At 51.4% G+C, this 21,290-nt stretch overlaps 1 protein-coding gene across 1 annotated transcript in view; it reads right to left on the bottom strand.

Annotated features, from left to right (window-relative positions):
• HYDIN (HYDIN axonemal central pair apparatus protein) overlaps window positions 1-21,290 on the bottom strand; it is a 1,819,717-nt gene that overhangs the window by 1,594,101 nt on the left and 204,326 nt on the right. The window contains exon 9 of the mRNA XM_029609235.1: window positions 3,355-3,538. Coding sequence (XP_029465095.1) covers window positions 3,355-3,538 — 184 coding nt within the window. The remainder of the gene's footprint in view (window positions 1-3,354; window positions 3,539-21,290) is intronic.

Below are 21,290 nucleotides of genomic sequence, written 5' to 3' on the forward strand. Positions count from 1 at the left end.
TCTCCAAACAAATTGTCGCCTAAACAGGGTAAATCAGCAAGATGATCTTGAAGCTCTGGGCGAAGGTTGGATGACTTTAACCAAGCCCAACGTCTGGCTGAGATGGCTGTGGCTGAAACTTTTGTGGAAGCATCGAATATGTCGTAGGCAGTCCTAATCTCGTGCTTCCCTGCCTCAAATCCCTTGTGAAGAAGGGCCTGAAGCTGCGGTTGGTATTGGTCCGGCAACGTGTCAGCATAGTCTTGCATCTGCTTAAGGATGGCTCTATTGTATTGAGTGATGTAGAGTTGATATGAAGCTATGCGTGAAATCAACATAGCTCCATGATAGACTTTCCGTCCAACACTATCTAGGAACTTGTTGTCCCTGGTAGGTGGGGTAGAAGAGTGAGGCTTAAGACGCTTGGCCTTCTTCTGCGCGGACTCAACTACAACAGAGCGATGATCCAGTTGAGGTTTTTGGAAACCTGGTGCTGACTGGACAAGGTAGGTGGAGTCAGCTTTTTTGTTAACTGGGGACACTGATGAAGGAGATTCCCAGTTTTTCTTGAGCAGATCCAAAAACACCTGGTGTATAGGGATGGAAGCGATGATTTTTGGAGCATCCAGAAATTGAAGGAGTTCCATCATCTGGTGTCTGTCATCAGCTTCAGATTGTAGTTGAAAAGGTACAACTTCTGACATCTCTTTCACAAAATTAATGAAAGATAGATCCTCAGGAGGAGATCTTTTTCTACTCTCTGTAGGAGATGGTGGCGAAGGCAAATCTGTGTCAGAAGATGTATCATCATCATCACCCCAGGTATCATAGGGATCATGTGGGGCTTGTAGCCCTGATGGACCTGGCTGAGGCTCTGAAGGCATCGATGGAAACCGAGGTGGAATCGGTGCCGTAGGTGGAACCAGAAATGGCATCGATGGCTTCGGTGCTGCCGATGGAATCGGTGCCTGGCACGGAATGGATGGAACCGAAGGATATATCGGTGGAGATATACCAGAAGGTACCGATGGAACCACCCCGGAAGGGGGAATCCGGAACGGTGTTTCTCCTGCCGATGAGAATCCAGTTGGAGACGGTGGTGTTGTCGATGGTACTGGAATCACCGATGGAAGGGCCGTCATGAGCGCCTCCATGCGGCTCAGTAGCGGTGCTAGCGCTTGTATCAACGGCTCGGTGGTCGGTTCCCTCCTCGGTGGCGAAGCCGGTGCCGGTGTCGGTGCCGGGGGCGGCGATGGAACCGGTGCCGGAGACGGTGCCAATGGAGGTTGTAATTTCTTCATCGCTTTCTCGATGGCCTCCTGGACCAGTCGGTCCAGTTCTGCCCGGAGACCAGGGGTAAACATACCCGGCTCGACGGGAGAGGGAGGCTGAGGTAGGGCCGGAGGGACCACCGTAACCGGTGGGATCACGGTCCCCGCACCCCGAGAGGGTGAGGGTTTCCTCGATGCCGGCGAACGAGACGTGGAGGGTGTCCGGTCTGTTCGTGGCTTCTTTGTCGGTGGCTCGGCTTGAGCAGAGGTCGATGGTTGTGGATCCTCGACAGGCCGAGACTTGTGCCGTCGATGGCGATGCTTTTCTTTCCGATCCCCTCGCCCATCCGGGGAAGGGACGGGAGTCGACGGCCGAGAAGCGATCGATGGCGGACGGTCACCGGAGGGTTGACGATGATGGTACAACTTCGACGGTGCCGGTTCCGATGACGTCGATGCTATCGATGGCGTTGGGGTGGGTGCATGGAAGAGGAGCCCCATCTTCTCCATCCTGGCTTTGCGACCCTTAGGTGTCATTAAGGCACATTTGGTGCAAGTCAGGACATCATGCTCACTACCCAAACACATTACACAAACCCTGTGGGGGTCTGTGATGGACATAGTCCGGGTACAATCCGGACAACGGCGGAACCCCGTTGCCATGGCTTGAAGCCAAAATTTAGGCTGGGGATCGGTAAGTGCCAACAGGCCTCAAGGGCCAAAATCGACGGCAGTCGATGGAAGAAGGCAAAAAACTTACCGGGTTCCGTAAGATGACTAAAAAATTTGTCGAAGGGAGACCCCTGAGGGGCAAATTTTCTTAGGAAATTAATTTCCAAATTCCTGTCAGGAACGTGGTTAGAGAGCTCCTTTCACCGCGTGGCAACTGCTGCGCGGAAAAAAGAAGACTGAAGGGAGACCCCTGCTGGCTGCAGGGTCAGTGCCTTGCTGGGCATGCCCAGTAGGGGCCAGTCAAAGTTCTGTTAAACTTTGACAGAAGTTTTCCGTGGTGGGCTCCATCCTCGATGTCACCCATTTGTGAGGACAACCATCCTGCTTGTCCTGTGAGAATAAATTTTCCTTCTATGAAACTGGTATCATTACGAGGTCAGTTCAAAAAATACATGTTGGAAGTTCTTTCTTTTCCAAGTGAAGCCATACCACCTATTTCAAAGATTTATTTTGTATCAAGAACAACTGAAACCTCACATATGGAATCAAATGCTCCCCTAAATTTAGGGGCAGATTTGACTGGACTTCTTGAATCATCTACACTAGAACAAATAGAGTACCGGGGAACTGTACTGTGTACTTTTGTTTTTCCTGTGGACCGAGACTCAGTTTTGAAGTGTTTTCTTCGCAACAGAGAGAAACTTTTCTTTGGTGAAAAAATTAGAATTTATCCTGATCTTTCAAGAAGTACCCAACTTCATAGAAAACAGATGTTAGAGATGTGCCAAGAAGCAAGGCAGCTGGAGCCAAAATTACAATCAGATATCCTTGCAAATGCTTAATGTATATAAATAATAACATATATGTATACTACGATCGTTCACATTTACGTTCCTTTTTGGATAACTTTGGAACTGAGGGTGCTGTACCTTAATAGTTCGGGCATTAATGATTATATGTATCTCTCCTTAAAGATTTCCTATAATTTTGAAATTTGATGATTTATGCTCCCTTATAACATCTTGGATCCCCTATATTCCTTAATTATTTTACTTCTATAATTACAAGAGTTTTGTTTTGCTTAATTTCTTTTTGTTTTAGATTATATTGTTGGGGTATGATATATATTTTCTTCCTTATGAAAGATTAGATGGATGAATATGTTGTAAAATTTTGAAACTCTTTGTCAATTATTGAAAAATAATAAACAATTAATTTAAAAAAAAAAAATTTAGACTGCTTGTAGCATATCACTCCTTATCCAAATCAGTTTTTATTTTTATTCCATATTTGTTCTTTACTATCCTAGATAGATGTTTAATCCGCTGCCTAGTCTCACCCTCTCTTCTCATGTCTTACACCTCCTCCCTTATCCCCTAAATCTACCATATGCTCTGGTGCAAAGCTGCTCACCAGTTTTAAAGTTCCTTACCAAAGGTTCAATAATAAAGATGTCATCAGAGTAAAGCATGAAGTCTCCTTGTACCAGATTCTTGCGGTTATAAAAGGTGCGGGAGAGAATGGCCAGGCGTTCATGGAGCGAAGGATCAGAGCTACACTCCATTAGAAATCTGTCTGTCTCTTCCTCTTCCTCTTCCTGAAGATCAGTGTACAACCTGACATGAGCAAAAAAATCAGCAGACAAATTTTAATAAGAAGAACTTTACCACAGTCTTCTAGAGTATTCATCACTAAAAAGAAATAAATATACTGCTTCATCACCAGAAAAATAATGAGAGAAAATTAAAAAACAAAAAGGAAGACACATTTAAGAAGTTTTATACTGATAAAGGTATCTAAATTTGTGTATCAAGCCTATAGCTTTTAGATTATGCTTAAACTGACCAGTTAAAAATTATATTTACCTGTCAGCCCAGTGACTTAACAGTAGCAATATATGCTATCATGAGGGTAATCAAAATTTAACTGCCAAAACAGGTTTCTGCTGCTTAAGCTGCTAGGTATTCTGGAGGGGATGGGGAAGGGGAGAGAAACAACAAAATGCTGCACTGGAGGGAATATACTCAGGAGGCTTAAAGAGATATTTATAGCCAACTAGATTTAGATGAATTTTCAGACTCAAGTAACCTGGCACAGGGACAGCCATGTAACTTAGCCACCAAGCACTGAAAATTGGTGCTAGCCAACTAACAGGCCGATACAGTACAGTGCGCTCCGACGGTGCGCACTGTTAGCCGGCATTTGGACGCACGTTTTGCACACGCTAGCTTTACCCCTTATTCAGTAAGGGGTAAAAGAAAATTATTCCTTACCTGCTAATTTTCGTTCCTGTAGTACTTAGGATCAGTCCAGACCGTGGGTTATGTCCCCCGTCCAGCAGATGGAGTCAGAGCAAACTTCCGAGGGTGCTGACGTATAAGCAGGTGCACCCTCCAGGGATCCTCAGTATCGAGAATATCAAAGCCCAGAGAACAAACACTTGACAGAAAAGTAGGATGGATCAAGCACCAATCAAATTGTAACCACATGAACAAATAACCAATGCAACTTGCAAGGAGAACTGTGAGAAAAAACTGAGCAACAACAAAAACATCAGAATGTAGGAGCGTGAGGGACAGGAGATAGAACGTAAACGAGCAGGCGTCTGATCAGCACTTAGCAAACCCGGGTGGGCGTCTGGACTGATCCTAAGTACTACAGGAACGAAAATTAGCAGGTAAGGAATAATTTTCTTTTCCCTGTACGTACTAGGATCAGTCCAGACCGTGGGATGTACCAAAGCTTCCCTAAACCGGGTGGGTCCCTGAAGACCCTGCTCGGAGAACCCTGTCCCCAAAGGAACCCGAATCACCTACCGGCAGTTGCAACCGGTAATGCTTCGAGAAGGTGTGCAGCGACTTCCATGTTGCCGCGCGACAGATTTCCTGAATTGGAACATGTTGAGACTCCGCCCGGGACGTGGCCAGGGCAAGCAACGAATGAGCCCGGACTCCCTCCGGGGGAGCTTTCCCGGCACCGATGTAGGCCGAAGACACCGCTTCCTTGAGCCACCTTGCGATAGTCGTCTTAGACGCTTGCAGTCCCTTCTTGTTACCGGACCAAAGCACAAAGAGATGGTCGGACGCCCGGAACTCATTGGTCACTTCCAGGTAGTGCAGCAGAGAGCGCTTCACGTTGAGACGCCGGAGAGACTTGGGCGCAGCCGACGGGAAGGCCGGCAGCTCCACCCACTGGTTCAAGTGGAAGGAAGACACCACCTTAGGCAGGAACGAGGGAACTGTTCGAATGGAGACTCCCGAGTCCGTGAAGCGTAGGAAAGGTTCCCGGCACGAGAGCGCCTGAAGCTCGGAGATGCGCCTCGCCGAGGCTATGGCAACCAGGAACACCGTTTTCAGTGTGACGTCCTTAAGGGAGGCCTGCCGCAGCGGTTCAAAAGGAGCCTCTCCAAGAATCCGTAGAACCAGGTTGAGATTCCAGGAGGGATAGGGGTGCCGCACCGGCGGCCGCAGGTGCTTGACTCCCTTGAGGAAGCGCGAGACGTCCGGATGAGACGAAGGATCTGGATTTCCCGTGGTACGAGCCAGGGAGGCTAGAGCAGAGACTTGCACACGCAGGGAGTTGTAGGAGAGACCCTTCTCCAAGCCCTCCTGGAGGAAGGCCAGGACCTGACGTAGCGAAGCTGCGGTCGCGGAGGCTCCATGTCCAGCACACCAGACCTCAAACACCTTCCAGACCCGTACATAGGCGACTGAAGTGGAGGTCTTACGTGCCTTGAGAAGGGTGTCTACCACGGTTACTGCGTATCCCTTGCGCAGGAGACTCTGCCTCTCAAAAGCCAAGCCGCGAGACAAAAGTGTTCCGCCTGGTCCGAAAATACCGGACCCTGATGGAGCAGCCGCGGAAGGTGTGACAATCGCAGAGGTCCGTCCACTACCAGGTTGAGTAGATCCGCAAACCAAGGGCGCTGCGGCCATTCTGGCGCCACCAGGATGACCTGCCCTGGATAATCTTCTATTCTCCGCACCACCTTGCCCACCAGAGGCCACGGAGGGAAGACGTACAGCCGAAGATGAGGGGGCCAGGGTAGCACCAGGGCGTCCACTCCTTCCGCCCCGTGGTCTCTTCTCCGACTGTAGAAACGCGGGGCCTTTGCGTTGCCCGACGTTGCCATGAGGTCCATGGCGGGTGTTCCCCAGCGCCGAGTGATGATTGACATTGCCTCGTCGGAGAGGACCCATTCCCCCGGGTCCAGCGTCTGCCGACTCAGGTAATCCGCCTGAATATTGTCCACGCCTGCGATGTGGGAGGCCGCCAGACGGTCGAGAAACCGCTCCGCCCAGGCCATGAGACGGGCCGCTTCGATGGCCACCCCCGGGCTCTTGGTGCCTCCCTGTCGGTTGATGTAGGCTACCGTGGTCGCATTGTCCGAGAGAACACGGACCGCCCGTTGCCGGACGAGGGGCAGAAACTGAATGAGCGCCAAACGGACTGCTCTGGTCTCCAGGCGGTTGATCGACCAGGACGCCTGTTCCTGTGTCCACTGCCCCTGGGCCGAGCTGCGGAGACACACGGCCCCCCAGCCAGTCAAACTGGCATCGGTAGTGACTACAATCCACTCCGGCGCCTCCAGAGGACAACCCTGTGCCAGGTTCCTGGGGTCTAGCCACCAACGAAGGCTGAGTCTGGCCGCCGGCGGAAGAGGTAGTATCGCCTGATAGTCCTGCGAGACCGGTTTCCACCTCGAAAGTAGCGCCATCTGAAGGGGCCTCAGGTGTGCAAAGGCCCAAGGTACCAGGTTGATGGCGAAGGCCATTGATCCCAGGATCTGCAGGTAATCCCTCGCTGTGGGGACTGGAAGAGAGGCAAAGTGGAGAATTTGCTCCCTCAGCGACTGGGCCTTGTCCAGCCGCAAGAAGACCTTGCCTTGAGCCGTGTCGAAGCGCGCTCCAAGGAAGTCCAGCTGCCGAGATGGGAGGAGACTGCTCTTGCCGAAGTTGACTACCCAGCCGAGAGACTGAAGAAAATCGATCACCCTGTCGACCGCCTGCTGCCCCTGAGAGAAGGTCTTTGCTCGGATGAGCCAATCGTCCAGGTAAGGGTGTACTAGAATCCCCTCTCTCCGGAGCGCGGCCGCCACAACCACCATGATCTTGGTGAACGTCCTGGGAGCCGTTGCCAACCCGAAGGGGAGGGCCTGGAACTGGAAGTGTTGCCCCAGTATCTTGAAGCAGAGGAACCTGTGATGGTCCGAACGTATTGGAATGTGTAAGTAGGCCTCCGTCAGATCCAGGGAGGCCAGGAACTCCCCCTGATGAACTGCCGCGATGACCGAGCGGAGGGTTTCCATGCGGAACCGGGGTATCCGGAGACCTTGTTGACTTCCTTGAGGTCTAAAATGGGACGAAAAGATCCATCCTTCTTGGGCACCACGAAGTAGATGGAATAATGACCCGAGCCCACCTCTCCGGAGGGGACGGGTGAGATGGCCCCCAGGGCTAGGAGCCGGTCCAGCGTGCTTTGTACTCCCAGGCGCTTGTGACTTGACCCACAGGGCGAGAAGACGAATCTTTCTTTGGGGAGATGCCGCAAATCCAAAGCGTAACCGTGCCTTAGAATATCCAGGACCCATTGATCCGTGGTGATGTTGGCCCACTCCTCGTAAAACCAGGCTAGTCGTCCTCCGATCCTCGGGAGGGAGGAGTGGGCCGGCCTGGCATCATTGGGTGGACTTGCCGGAGGTGCCTTGCGCCGAGTCCCTGGGTGGTCTACGGCCACGAAAGGACCGGGTCCATGACTGAGACCTGTTCGAGGGGTTTCTCGGACCCTGAGGTCTGGAGCCCCGAAATCGTCGTTGAGGACGGGACCAATTCCTGGAGAAGGAATTAGACGGACGATATGACCGCTGGCGGTCCTCGGGCAACCTATGTACGGAGTTTTCCCCCAGGGATTTGATGATCTGATCAAGATCCTCGCCGAAAAGGAATCTACCCTTGAAAGGTAGAGCCCCTAGGCTGGATTTGGACGAAGCGTCCGCCGCCCAATTCCTAAGCCACAATAGTCGCCTGGCGGAAACAGCAGAAACCATGGTCCTTGCCAGAACTCGTAGTAAGTCGTGGAGGGCATCGGCCCCGTAGGCAATGACGGCCTCCAGACGGTCCGCTTGCGCCGTTTCCTCTGGTGGCAGTTGCTGTGAAGTAAGGAGCTGCTGCACCCACCGAAGACCGGCTCGCTGGGTAAGAGAGCCACAAATAGCTGCGCGGACCCCCAGCGCCGAAACCTCGAAGATCTTCTTGAGGCAGACTTCTAGCTTTCTGTCCTGGACGTCCCGAAGGGCCGTTCCCCCTGTAACGGGAATCGTGGTCCTCTTTGTGACGGCAGAGACTGCCGAGTCGACCTTGGGTACTTTAAGCAGGTCCAGGAAATCGCCGGGTAGAGGGTAAAGCTTGTCCATCGCTGTGCCCACTCGAAGAGATGCCTCCGGCGTGTCCCACTCCCGCACCAGAAGGTGAAGGAAAGACTCATGAATTGGGAACGTTCGCGCCAGGAGACGTAGGCCCGCCAGGACAGGGTCCCCTTTGGAGCTTGCTGAGGCTACGGAGGGGGCCGGGGGCCCCGGCGGTTCGACGGGCGGATCGAGATCCAATTCCTGGAGGACGTGTGGGATGAGATCAGACAGCTCCTCTTTACGGAAGATCCGGAGCACCCTCGGGTCGTCACACTCCAGGTGCGCTGCCAGAAGTGAATCATCATCAGCCGTCGAAGCCGGGTCACTCCCAGGATCCTGCGTTGGAGCCGCTCCGCTGGGTGGAAGGGCCAGGAGCGTCTTATGGCCGCCCCCCGAGGGCGCTGGATTGGCCCCCCCCACCCCCACCAGCCGGGGCATCTTCGCGGGCGTGGGGTTCGCTTGACCACCGACTGGTGACCCCCCCGCCGGCTGCAGGCTCTGGAGGTACGCCTGATGCATCAGGAGGACAAAATCCGCAGTAAAGCCCCCTGCTGGTGGAGGAACGGCGAGAGAAAGGTCCTTGGGGGGCCCCGAAGCGATGGGGGGGGAAGATGGAGCTCGAATCGGCCTTAATCGCGGCGAAAAACCATGCTGAGACTCCTCAGCATCAGAGTCAACAGCGCTCTCCAGCTCTAAAATGGCCGCCGCTCCCGCCAAAGAAGGGGGCGGGGCCCTTCCCCTGGTGGCGCGGCGCTCCGAGCCTGACGGCGAAAAAGTCGGGGAAGCTGGTCCGGTCTCCCCCCCGGGGAGACCAACACCGGAGGAGACATCCCGCGATCCGCCCTGCCCCGGGTCGGCGCCGGGAGACCCCTTAAGGCGCTGCATGGCGCGCTGCCGGGAGGAAGGATCCCCTCAGCGACCGCCTCTAGGACCGGATGCGAGAAATCCGCGCCGCGGGAGGAGCGGGCTCGTCCGCCCAGGCTCAACTCAGCGAACCCTCCCCTCAGGAGCAGCAGGGGAATGCGACTTCCCTGCTGCCGCGGCCCCGGGGAATGAATACGTCGCAGGGCCGAGGGGGGGGGGTCCGAGTCGCGGCGCGCCGAAGGGGAGAGGCTGGCCCCACCAGCATCCACCTGAGCTGTCCGACGGCGAAGCTGTGAAGAGAAAATAACAAAACAGCCCCAAACTTACCGCCGGAGAGAGAAGAAAGAGAAAAAGGCAGGCAAGAAGAAAAAACAGTCCCGCTGGCAAGCTAAGCAGGGCTGTGAGCCCGGGCAGGGGCTCAAAGAGACTCCCTGAAGTAAGAATTTTTTATTTTTTTTTTTGTTAATCTATTTATTAAATTTAAGAACCCAGGCCTGCTTGATCCTGTCCTGAGAAGAAAATGATAGAAAAAATGTAGCAGAAGCCACAAACTGGGGAAGCAAAGGTTCCCCCACTCACATCTGCTGGAGTCAGAGAGATACTGAGGAACCCTGGAGGGTGCACCTGCTTATACGTCAGCACCCTCGGAAGTTTGCTCTGACTCCATCTGCTGGACGGGGGACATAACCCACGGTCTGGACTGATCCTAGTACGTACAGGGAATAGTGCGTCCAAAACGCACATCAAACCCCCCCCCCCCCCCGAACCTAATAGCGCCCGCAACATGCAAATGCATGTTGATGGCCCTATTAGGTATTCCCGCACGATTCAGAAAGCAAAATGTGTAGCCAAGCCGCACATTTTGCTTTCAGAAATTAGCGCCTACCCAAAGGTAGGCGCTAATTTCTCCGGGCACCGGAAAGTGCACAGAAAAGCAGTAAAAACTGCTTTTCTGTGCACCCTCTGACTTACTTATTTATCTATTTATTTATTTATTTATTTATGAACTTTTAATATATCGACATTCGTGGAACACATCACGTCAGTTTACAATTAACTCGAAGAAAGGAAAATTACATCGAACGAGTGAACGGGGAAGAGGGACTAGGCGAGAGGTAGAGAAGAGGGCCAGGAGCGAGAAAAGATTGAGGGAGAGATAAGTGAACAATTAAGAAGAGAGAGTGAAGAGTAACCATATTAACCATAAAAAACTTACGAAAAAACATTTCCTAAAATCACATCATGGGAGGGGTACATAAACTAACTGGATTTGCAGTACACAAGTGGAAAGGGGGCACTATCTAGGTTTGATTGGCATCTGGGTAGGCCTGCTTGAGCGATATTGTCGGAGGTCCCGAAAGTTTAAAAAAGTAAAAAAAAAAAAAAAAAATTTAAATGGGCCCGTGGCTGGCTGGTCGAAAACCGGACGCTCAATTTTGCCAGCGTCCGGTTTCCAAACCCGTGGCTGTCAGTGGGCTCGAGAACCGACACCGGCAAAATTGAGCGTCGGCTGTCAAACCCGCTGACAGCCGCCGCTTCCGTCAAAAAAGAGGCGCTAGGGATGCGGTAGTGTCACTAGCGCCTCTTTTTACGGCCGGGCCTAATTTTAATAAATTAAAATACTGAATCGCGCGCATGGGCGAGCGGGCACTCGCCCACTCTCCCATGTTTTTACTGTATCGGCCTGGGATTATTTATCAAAGTGCTAAATGGTGTTTTCGCATGCGAAAAGCACTTTTAATGCATGCAAAAATACCATAATGTGATTCTGGCCAAGTAGGCCAGCTTCACAGTTTGCAAAGCATTAAGCTGTGTGATATGGCTTTATCACACTTTGTGATGTTTTTGCAAATAGCATTGAGAGTGAGAGAGTGAGAGTGAGAGAGAGAGAGAGAGAGAGAGAGAGAGAGAGAGAGAGAGAGAGAGAGAGAGAGAGAGAGAGAGAGAGAGAGAGAGAGACTAACTATAAGGCCCTCATACTAGGTAGGTATTTATACCTCTATATGAGACCCACCCTGCTACTCGAGGTGAGGTTTAGGTATTAGTGTAGGGGTTAGGGGCTACTTTGACATTCAGAATGCGACGTACGAACAGAACAGTGCACTCTTGTGAAGATTTGATGACCTTCGGAGTGAGGAAACTCACCCAAAGATGAGATTTGTGCAATGTTCTCTCAACCTAGCTTGATGGACTCTCTACCTGGGTAAATACCTACCTAGTATGAGGGCCTTATAGCTAGTCTCTCTCTCTCTCTCTTTCTCTCTCTCCCCCCAGTGGTTGTAGGTAGGAATTACAACAATTCTGGCACTTACTGCAAAGTACAAAAAAGTTATTGTAGTTTGCAGTAATACCTATGCAAAGTGCTAAGATAGGCTGTTTATCGCAAAGTGCGCTATTACCATAAAACACACCCCTTTTCCTATCGCATGCAATATTTAGTGCATTTTGATAAATCCAGGCCTAACTTACTCTCACAGCCCTACTCCACTCTCATAAACGCACAATTTAATCAGCTAAGATAAAACCTGCCTGGTTTCACTGCAAGGCTATATTTAGCTACTCTGGGCGGGAATTTCACCCACTGGATCTAAAAGTCCAGCTCCTTAGTTAGCTTGTTAGATCTGTCTAAAAATCTGCCCCATTATGTCATTTTAACCACAGGAGTTCTCTAAAGTCATTAGCATACACTATGCTGTAAAACATATTACACAGGATCATAATTTCTTCTTCAAAACAGATTAAAATCTAAGAGGCCTATTTAACAAAGCAGCATTAAAACTATGCATTAATGTGCTGTTTAAATGCGAGTAAATTCTTGTGGGATTTGCTAAATTGCAGTACCTAAGTAATACAATTTAGAAAATCCCACACTGGTGCCTGTTGCGCTGCAAATGGAAAGGAGGACCCGGGAGTGCTCCCCAGTGTGGGACAAGAGATGTGTGCCCCGGCGGCGAGACGGTCCAAGTCTGGGAACTGAAATGGAGGACCTCTACCGAACCTGCACACCTAGGTGAGACCATCAACGCAATGATGGTCTCTTGACAGTCCTCCGACCGTTCCAATCCCTTTCGGACTGCCTCTGGGAACGACAAGGGCGGCAGGCCGGACAGAGGACAAGGGCGGGCGGAGACATCTGGCACAGGACAAAACTAGGACATAGGAAGACAAAGACTCAGGCTTGAAGGTCGACGAAGACTCAGGCAATGAGATTGACGAATACTCAGGCAATGAGGCAGACAAAGACTCAAAGGCCAGTACCGAAGGGCGCCCTCCACAGCCAACCAAGGCCAGGCACGAACCACACCTAGGACTGACAAGACAGAGTTCATTCGAGGACACAGGCAGACTCGAGCTTAGAGATAAGCAAAGTCTCAGACGTTGAAGACGCCGAAGGCTCAGACGTTGAGGATGCCGAAAGCTCAGACATTGAGGATGTTGAAGGCTCAGACGTGGAAGACGACAAAGCTCAAACGTGGAGGACGACGAAGGCTCAGACATTGAGGATGCCGAAGGCTCAGATGTTAAGGTAGCCGAATCTCAGAAGTTGAGGACGCTCATCCGAGACGGAACTCGGATAAGACAAGATGACTCCTCAGCACCATCTGATAAAAGGACCCACCAGCGCCCTACACACCTCAACGGGGGTGGTCACGGACCACTGGACGACTACGCACCCTACTCAGCCCAGCCGGGCTGGTCGCGGACCACGAGGGATGGGTCAGAATGGAACTGAAGACATCTGGAACAACTTGGAGAGAGGAACATCAGGGAAGCAGAAGACATCAGGAGAACATCTGGAACAAAGATGAAGATGAGAGACCAAGGAACGAAGAACATCTAGACAACAAGGGATCCCACGTGGAACAGAGCGCCTTAGAGAAGCCGGAAGACATGGAGTCCTAGGGAGGACTTACTCCTTGTTGCATCCGTCGCTGCTCGACGCCCTCACTCCGCCCTTTTTACCACTGTGGCGACTCCCTCCGGGTCTGATGGACGGTTAGCTGCTGCGGCCTCTTCTTGCTGTCTCTCTCTGGCGTCCCCAGACCGGCACGATGCTGTGGATCCACCATGTTCCTGATGATGTAGGGCGAGCGCTCCGATTGATGTACCAGCAAGGGCGCGAACCTCGGAGGGGTCCCCCGGAGATGACGTCATCCGCTTCCAATATAAAAGGTCTCAGAATTTGCTAACACATCGAGTTAGCAAGGATTCGTCCAAGCTATCTGCCTCCTCGGACTTACCAGGGGTACCCGCTCCTCGGGGGCCTCGCTCTCTTTTCTTTATTTCAGATTGCCAATAGGAATCGGTACTCACTCCTCAAGGGCCCATGTTCCTGAACACTCTGAAAATTCTCTACTGCCTGGAAGCTATCGCAGATACAGACATTTGTGAGTTACCACTGCTCTCTCAGAGCTTTCCCTGGAACCAGGTACTCACTCCTCAAGGGCCTAACCCTTTCCAGCTACTGAGCTTTCTAAAGACCTTATGTGAGATTTGTCATCTAGTTCTGACTATGAACACAGCATACCCTGTCTACTCACTCAGCAACCCTGGGATCGCTGTTCCAGTACCTGAGGGACTTCAGCCCTGCTGGGCATATCTGCTCACTACTGCCACCTCTGGTGGTTCTACTAACCTGTCTAATAAAAGAACTATCTGTGTCTGTCTCCATACACCAGCCTACTTGGTGGTCCCTCTCAGCATATCCTCCTGGGGGTGCAGTCATCTGTCATCGGCCCAAGGACCCACCTATCTACTTTCCTCTACAGCTGAGTGCCCTCTCCAAGCACTCCGCTGGTAACAGATTGCTACTGTCTCCATCAGGAGTCTTCAGCAACAGATTCATAAGGGTTAAGACTCTGCAGTCTTAACCCTAACAGATTGTTTACTACTCCCTCTACAGGAGCTGAGCTTATCAGACTGCTACCTCCTCCTTCCATAGGAGCAAGTTCTTAACTAGATTGCTAACTCCTCACGGAGTTCCTAACAGACTGCAATTACTCCTCCCTTCGACAGGAGTCGCTCTACTACAGATTGCTAACTCCTCCCCTCTGGAGGGGAATCGATAACAGACTGCTACCTCCTTAGCAGATCCATAACAGATTGCTCCTCCTATCTGATTGCTCCGCCCACCAGGCATCAGATTTACAACAGATTGCTAACTCCAGTGGATCCGGCTTATATTGGAGAAGCAGTACTCCTGGGAATCCAGCTTAAAGGTATGAGATGTCAGTACCCATGGACCCGGCACACCTCTCCGCTTTGCAGGCTATACCGGGCCTGGCTCAACGCATCTCAGAACAGCAAGAAACCTTGGAGAAACTTACTGCAGCATTCCATCAGCTTCACACACAGAAGATACAAGGCACAGCTTCTACCCAAGAAGGTCAGTTACAGGAGGTAACTTTAGACTGCTGTTCTACTGGCTACTCCTATTCGCTTCTCCGGAGAACTCCAGAAGACGCGGGGCTTTTTGAACCAGTGCAGCATATATTTCCCCTTACAACCTTCATTGTTTCCCACGGACCTCTCTAAAACCACCTACATCCTGTCATACTTGGATGGGAGAGCCTTGTCATGGGCATCTACCTTGTGGGAACGCAAGGACCATATTTTGCAGGACATAGAAGTATTTATGAACTTGTTTAAATCCGTTTTTGATGACCCTGCTCATATCTCTGTTGCCGGGTTTGCTTTAGTGGACTTGAAGCAAGGCAACAGATCTTTGGCTGAATTTGCCATAGAATTCAAGACTCTTGCAGCGGAACTTCGCTGGGATCCTAGATGTCTCAAGACTCTCTTCTGCAGAGGCCTGGATATCCATTTGAAAGACGAGCTGGCCGCTCGCCAGACACCTGACTCGCTGGAAGAATTGATAGCCTTAGCTACTCGGATTGACTGTCGGCTCTGAGACAAGGTGAAGGAACTCCGGCCTAAGGTGTTAACTGGGTTGAAACAGGCCAGTACCCCTGCAACTCGAATGCATCCAGCTACTCCTGCTGTTGATACAGATGCACCAATGCAACTTGGTCATGGTCACTTGACCTCAAAGGAGAGAAGATTCCGGAAGAAACACGGCCTGTGCATGTACTGTGGTCATCCCAGCCATGATGTCTCAACATGCTCCATTCTTCCGGGAAACGGACGGGCATGTCCCGCGGGAGGACTGTTCTTGGGCCATACAGTGTTATCTTCTCCGCTCTCTCATTCAGTCTCAGTGACCTCTGAACCAGCTACGGTTGAAACCCCTGCCCTGGTGGACTCAGGGGCAGGAGGCAACCTTATTCTCAGACGTCTTGTGGAAGACTTGAGGAGTCCCTTCTTCAAATTAGAAGATCCATTATTGTATCGCAACTTGAAGTGGGCTTTGGACCTTCCTTTACATCGCCTCTTCTCTTGAGGATCTTGACGATGTCCACAGCCGTTTACTCCTGGCTACTGATATTCATAGCGGTTGCTATGATTTGCCATGGCTAGATGGCACTCTACATCTTTACCGTCTTCACGGACTATAACTTAGAGATATTTGCTACGATTGTTCACTCGGAAGTCGTGTCTGAAGCTTTTCAGCACTACTAGTTCTGAAGAACATATCTCTAGCTACCAGCCTGGTTGTTTTGCTGGTGCTGCCACCATCTTTCTTCCAACTTCATCTATGGAAGAGTTATCCAGAAGTGAGTTTTGGACGTACCCCAGCATTGCCACTTCTGTTGAAGTTCTGTGATGTCCATAGCAGCTAGATTGCTGCTGAATTCAACACCTCTTCCAGCAATTCTACGGAAGAGTTATCCAGAAGTGGGTTTTGGACATACCCCAGCATTGCCACTTCTGTTGAAGTTCTGTGAAGTCCACAGCAGCTAGATTGCTGCTGAATTCAACACCTCTTCCAGAAATTCCACGGAAGAGTTATCCAGAAGTGGGTTTTGGGCGTACCCCAGCATTGCCACTTTCACTGAAGGTTCAGTGACGTTATAGCAACTAAGCTACTGCTGCTGAAGTCAACATCGCAACCAGTTACTTTACTGAAGAGTTACCTTCAGAAGTGGGGTTGGACGTACCCCAACTTTGCTACTTTCACTGAAGGTTCAGTGACGTCATAGCAGCTAAGCTATTGCTGCTGAAATCAACATCTCATTCCGTTATTTACTGAAAAATTGCCTTCAGAAGTGGGGTTGGATCTACCCTAACATCGCCACTTCCGTTGAAGTCACAGTGGCGTCTATAGCAGTTAGCTATTGCTGCTAAATACTACCATCTCTCATCCAGCATCATCTACTGGAGAGTCTCTTTAGAAGTGGATTTTGGACATTCTTCAACATCACCACTTCCACTGAATTCCTCAGTGATGTCTACAGCAGCTCTACCCATTGCTGCTGATACCATCAATAACACTGAAAGATTCTTCCAAATCTTAAGATCCATCTGTCACCTTTGCAGAAGATGAATTAGAAATCAAGATCAAAGAGATTCTGGATGTTCGCAACAGAGGCAAGAATTTGAATACTTTCTGATTTGGGAAGGCTTCGGCCCCCATTTTATCTTGGGAGCCTCAGACCAATATCTTGGACAAAGAGATGCTTATCAGTTCCACCTCGCGCATCCTTTGAAACCTAAGCCTGGTACCCGAAGAGGAGATCGCCCTTTGAAGGGGGGTACTGTTGCGTCCGTCGCTGCTCGATGCCCTCACTCCACCCTTTTTACCACTGTGGCGACTCCCTCCGGGTCTGATGGACGGTTAGCTGCCGTGGCCTCTTCTTGCCATCTCTCTCCGGTGTCTCCGGACCGGCATGATGTTGTGGATCCGCCATGTTCCTGATGATGTAGGGCGAGTGCGCATGTGTGCGCTCCAATTGATGTACCAGCAAGGGCGCGAATCTCGGGGGCGTCCCCCTGAGATGACATCATCCACTTCCAATATAAAAGGTTTCAGAATTTGCTAACACATCAAGTTAGCAAGGATTCGTCCAAGCTACTCTGCCTCCTCGGACTTACCAGGGGTACCCGCTCCTCGGGGGCCTCGCTCTCTTTTCTTTATTTCAGATTGCCAATAGGAACCGGTACTTGCTCCTGGAGGGCCCATGTTCCTGAACACTCTGAAAATTCTCTACTGCCTGGAAGCTATCACTGATGCAGACATTTGTGAGTTATCTTTATTTCAGATTGCCAATAGGAACCGGTACTCGCTCCTGGAGGGGCCATTTTCCTGAACACCCTGAAGATTCTCTTCTGCCTGGAATCTATCGCAGATACAGACATTTGTGAGTTACCACCGCTCTCTCAGAGCTTTCCCTGGAACCAGGTGCTCGCTCCTTGAGGGCCTAACTCTTTCCAGCTACTGAGCTTTCTAATGACCTTATGTGAGTTTTGTCATCTAGTTCTGGCTAGGAACACAGCATACCCTGTCTACTCACTATCTATAGTTTCTCTACAGCTCAGCAACCCTGGGATTGCTGTTCCAGTACCAGACGGACTTCAGCCCTGCCGGGCATATCTGCTCACTACTGCCACCTCTGGTGGTTCTACTAACCTGTCTAATAAAAGAACTATCTGTGTCTGTCTCCATACACCAGCCTAGCTGGTGGTCCCTCTCAGGATATCCTCCTGAGGACGCAGTCATCTGCCATCGGCCCAAGGACCCACCTATCTACTTTCCTCTACAGCTGAGTGCCCTCTCCAAGCACTCCGCTGGTAACAGATTGCTACTCTCTCCATCAGGAGTCTTCAGCAACAGATTCATAATAGATTGCTACTCCAGAGTCTTAACCCTAACAGATTGTTTACTACTCCCTCTACAGGAGCTGAGCATATCAGACTGCTACCTCCTCCTTCCATAGGAGCTAGTTCTTAACTAGATTGTTAACTCCTCACGGAGTTCCTAACAGACTGCAATTACTCCTCCCTTCGATAGGAGTCGCTCTACTACAGATTGTTAACTCCTCCCCTCTGGAGGAAAATCGATAACAGATTGCTAACTCCTTAGCAGATCCATAACAGATTGCTCCTCCTATCTGATTGCTGCGCCCACCAGGCATCAGATTTACAATACTCCTTGCAAAGGCGAAGCTGGAATGACTGAAGAACCCTTATATAGGGTGAAGTAGGAAATACCCAAGGCGGACCTCACAGGAGGAGCATATCAGACTGCTACCTCCTCCTTCCATAGGAGCTAGTTCTTAACTAGATTGTTAACTCCTCACGGAGTTCCTAACAGACTGCAATTACTCCTCCCTTCGACAGGAGTCGCTCTACTACAGATTGTTAACTCCTCCCCTCTGGAGGAGAATCGATAACAGATTGCTAACTCCTTAGCAGATCCATAACAGATTGCTCCTCCTATCTGATTGCTGCGCCCACCAGGCATCAGATTTACAATACTCCTTGCAAAGGCGAAGCTGGAATGACTGAAGAACCCTTATATAGGGTGAAGTAGGAAATACCCAAGGCGGACCTCACAGGAGGAGCCAGAGGGACAGCTCCCTGCTTGCCTTTTAACTCCAGGGAGGAAGCGCGGCCCTCACCTAAGGCCAGGACGTAGGAAGTCTGCAGGATCCTGGACAGCGGCCCTGCAAACGCCGACGCTGAAGCAGGAGCTGGGCCATAGAGGCCCCGACGTGGAAGTCGGCTCCCTGCTGCTGAAGAGAAGGTCCGGGGGCGGCTCCTGCTGCAAGAAGACCCTGGGGACTGCGGCCTCTGGGCCGCCTCGAAGAAGATGATGCCAGCGGCTTCTGGACCGCGGCACAGGCCGAAGTCCGCAGCTCCCTGCCACGGCGAAAAAAACAGGCACAGCCTTGGGCAGCCGCAGGAACAGCAAGATGGCAGCCACAGGACCGCAGAGGCAGGACCAGAGCGGCTCCATGCCACAAGGGAATCCCTGGACTGCGGCCTCCAGGCTGCGGGGGAACAGACGGCGGCGGCAGCCTCCAGGCCGTAAGACGGTGACGTCAGCAGCTCCTGCCACTTATGGCAGAAATGGCGGTGCTGCCTCCGAGCCGCAGGAGCAAAGCAGGAAAGAGAGGTCCGGGCTTCAGAGCGGCCTATGGGCCGCGAGGTAAAAGCCTGCTTGCGGTGCTGCTGTGGGCAGGATTGCAACAGTGCCCAGAATATGCATTGCTGCAGCCAGCAAAATATACAGGCTCCCAGGGCAACTTACAATCATAGCCCTGAGCTGCAATCTTTAAAGGGTAGTAGCTACAAATAATTTTCCCACGCCCCAGCACCAATCAATTATGCCCTCAAAAAAGCATCTCCACTCCCACAAAGAGCTCACACCCTCCGTCAAAGTCTAGGCCATTAGTCCCTGCCCCCAGCTTCAAACAATGTCCCTGTTTTGAGGAAAAAGGACAAGCCCCCTCCCACTCTATAACACCCATCAAAGTCCCCATCTCCCCCAGACTTTATCCTTACCTAGGGCACCTTCTGGGTCTTGTGGGCAGGAGCAATTCCCAATTGTTCCTGCCCTGTCAGTGCCATAATTCAAAATAGCGCCAGCTGACCCGTGGCTCTCTTTTGCCCTATATGTGAGCGGCAAAGGGGTCTGTAGGTCAATCAATGCCCTGGGGAAAAGGATGGCGGTTCAGGGGGAGAAAGGGAACATGGGAGAGCCAAGGAGGGGGTCCTTTTTTCCATGAATCAAGTAAGGATAATGTTTAAAGCTGCAGGTGAGGTATGAAGCCAGGGAACAGGTTTTGAAATTGGGGGCAAGGAATTAAGCCAGGGCAGATGGTATGTGGGAAGGTGAGGTGATTTTTTTTTGTAGGAGGCCGTCAAAGCAGTTTTTTTGTGAGACATGAGAAAGAATCTAGAGCCTTGTTCTCACACCAGAAGGCCTTCACCCGTTCCCTCCCAGGCCACTCCGATTTCGAAGCGGCCTGGGAGGGAACTTCCTAACCCCCTAACCTAACCTCCCTTCCCCTTCCACTAACGCTCCCGCCCCCTAGCCCTATCCTAACCCCTCCCCCGACCTTTATCTTACCTCTTGCGGCACCTCTGGGCAGGCGCAAGTTACGCACGCCGGCAGCCTGCCGGCATGCGATCCTCCAACAGAGTGGCAAATGACCACTGTGCCGGAGGCCTCTGGCCCCGCCCGACCCGCTCCCCGCCCCTTTTTCAAAGCCCTGGGACTTAGATGCGTCGCCAGGCCTTTGTAAAATAGGCCCAGCGCGCGTAACCCCACCTATGTGCGTAAATCCTTGAAAATCTGGCCCTTACTGAATGCAATAATGACATCACTTTCCATGGGTGAAATGCTGCATAACCTATGGACATAGCTGGGAACTCTCTGGATTTGGCCCAGAGACTCCGGAATTCTAAATGAATTGCTGGGTCTCCAGGCCAATGTGAGAAAACACTGGGAGGACAGAGAAAGCACCTGCACAGCCCAGGTGACTTTTTCCTGGAGCATGGACATGAATGAGGAGGAGATGACAGTCGCACAGCAGAAAGGAGGAAGTAGCAGTGAGAGCAACGGCAGTCATCGCAGCAATTTCACTTCAGCTGCGATGATCACGGCTCATGACCCACCCTTCCTCTCCTGTCACTTTACTGCCCTGGCTCAATGGGCTGATGACTGACCCACTTCCCTTTGGAGCCACTCCCTTTGGGAACCCTCGCTGCAGTCCTGATCAGCTGGCTGCCTTCTTCTCTCTCAACCGCTGTGATAGAGGCTGCTAGGAATAGGCAATTTCTGCTTCTAGTATTTTCTCGGCAGGACCTCTCTGCCTGCCCCAGCAGCCACATATCAAAGCTGGGACATCCCAGGACCCTGGAATCTTCCAACATGCGCCATGAAAGCCCCAGATCAGCTCCTCAGTGCCTCAGGAGGAGGAAGCTGTTGCTGCCCCACAGCCCTAAAGGAGAAGGCAGATTCAGGATGGAAAGAGAGGATGAATTAGCTTGTATATGAGAGTGAGTGAGAGACAGAGGATGTATAGGCATGTGTGTGAGAGACTATGAGAAGGTGTGGGCATGTATGAGACAGAATGGTTATATGTGAGCGAGCGGGCATGTGTGTGAAAGAGGGAGAGAAGAGAGATAGCATGTGTGTAGGTTTCGTGTGGGAGAATAAGAGTGAGTGTCTTCGGCGCACCTGGATGACATCA

Source organism: Rhinatrema bivittatum, chromosome 7 (assembly GCF_901001135.1).
Source record: "Rhinatrema bivittatum chromosome 7, aRhiBiv1.1, whole genome shotgun sequence".
NCBI lineage: Eukaryota > Metazoa > Chordata > Amphibia > Gymnophiona > Rhinatrematidae > Rhinatrema > Rhinatrema bivittatum.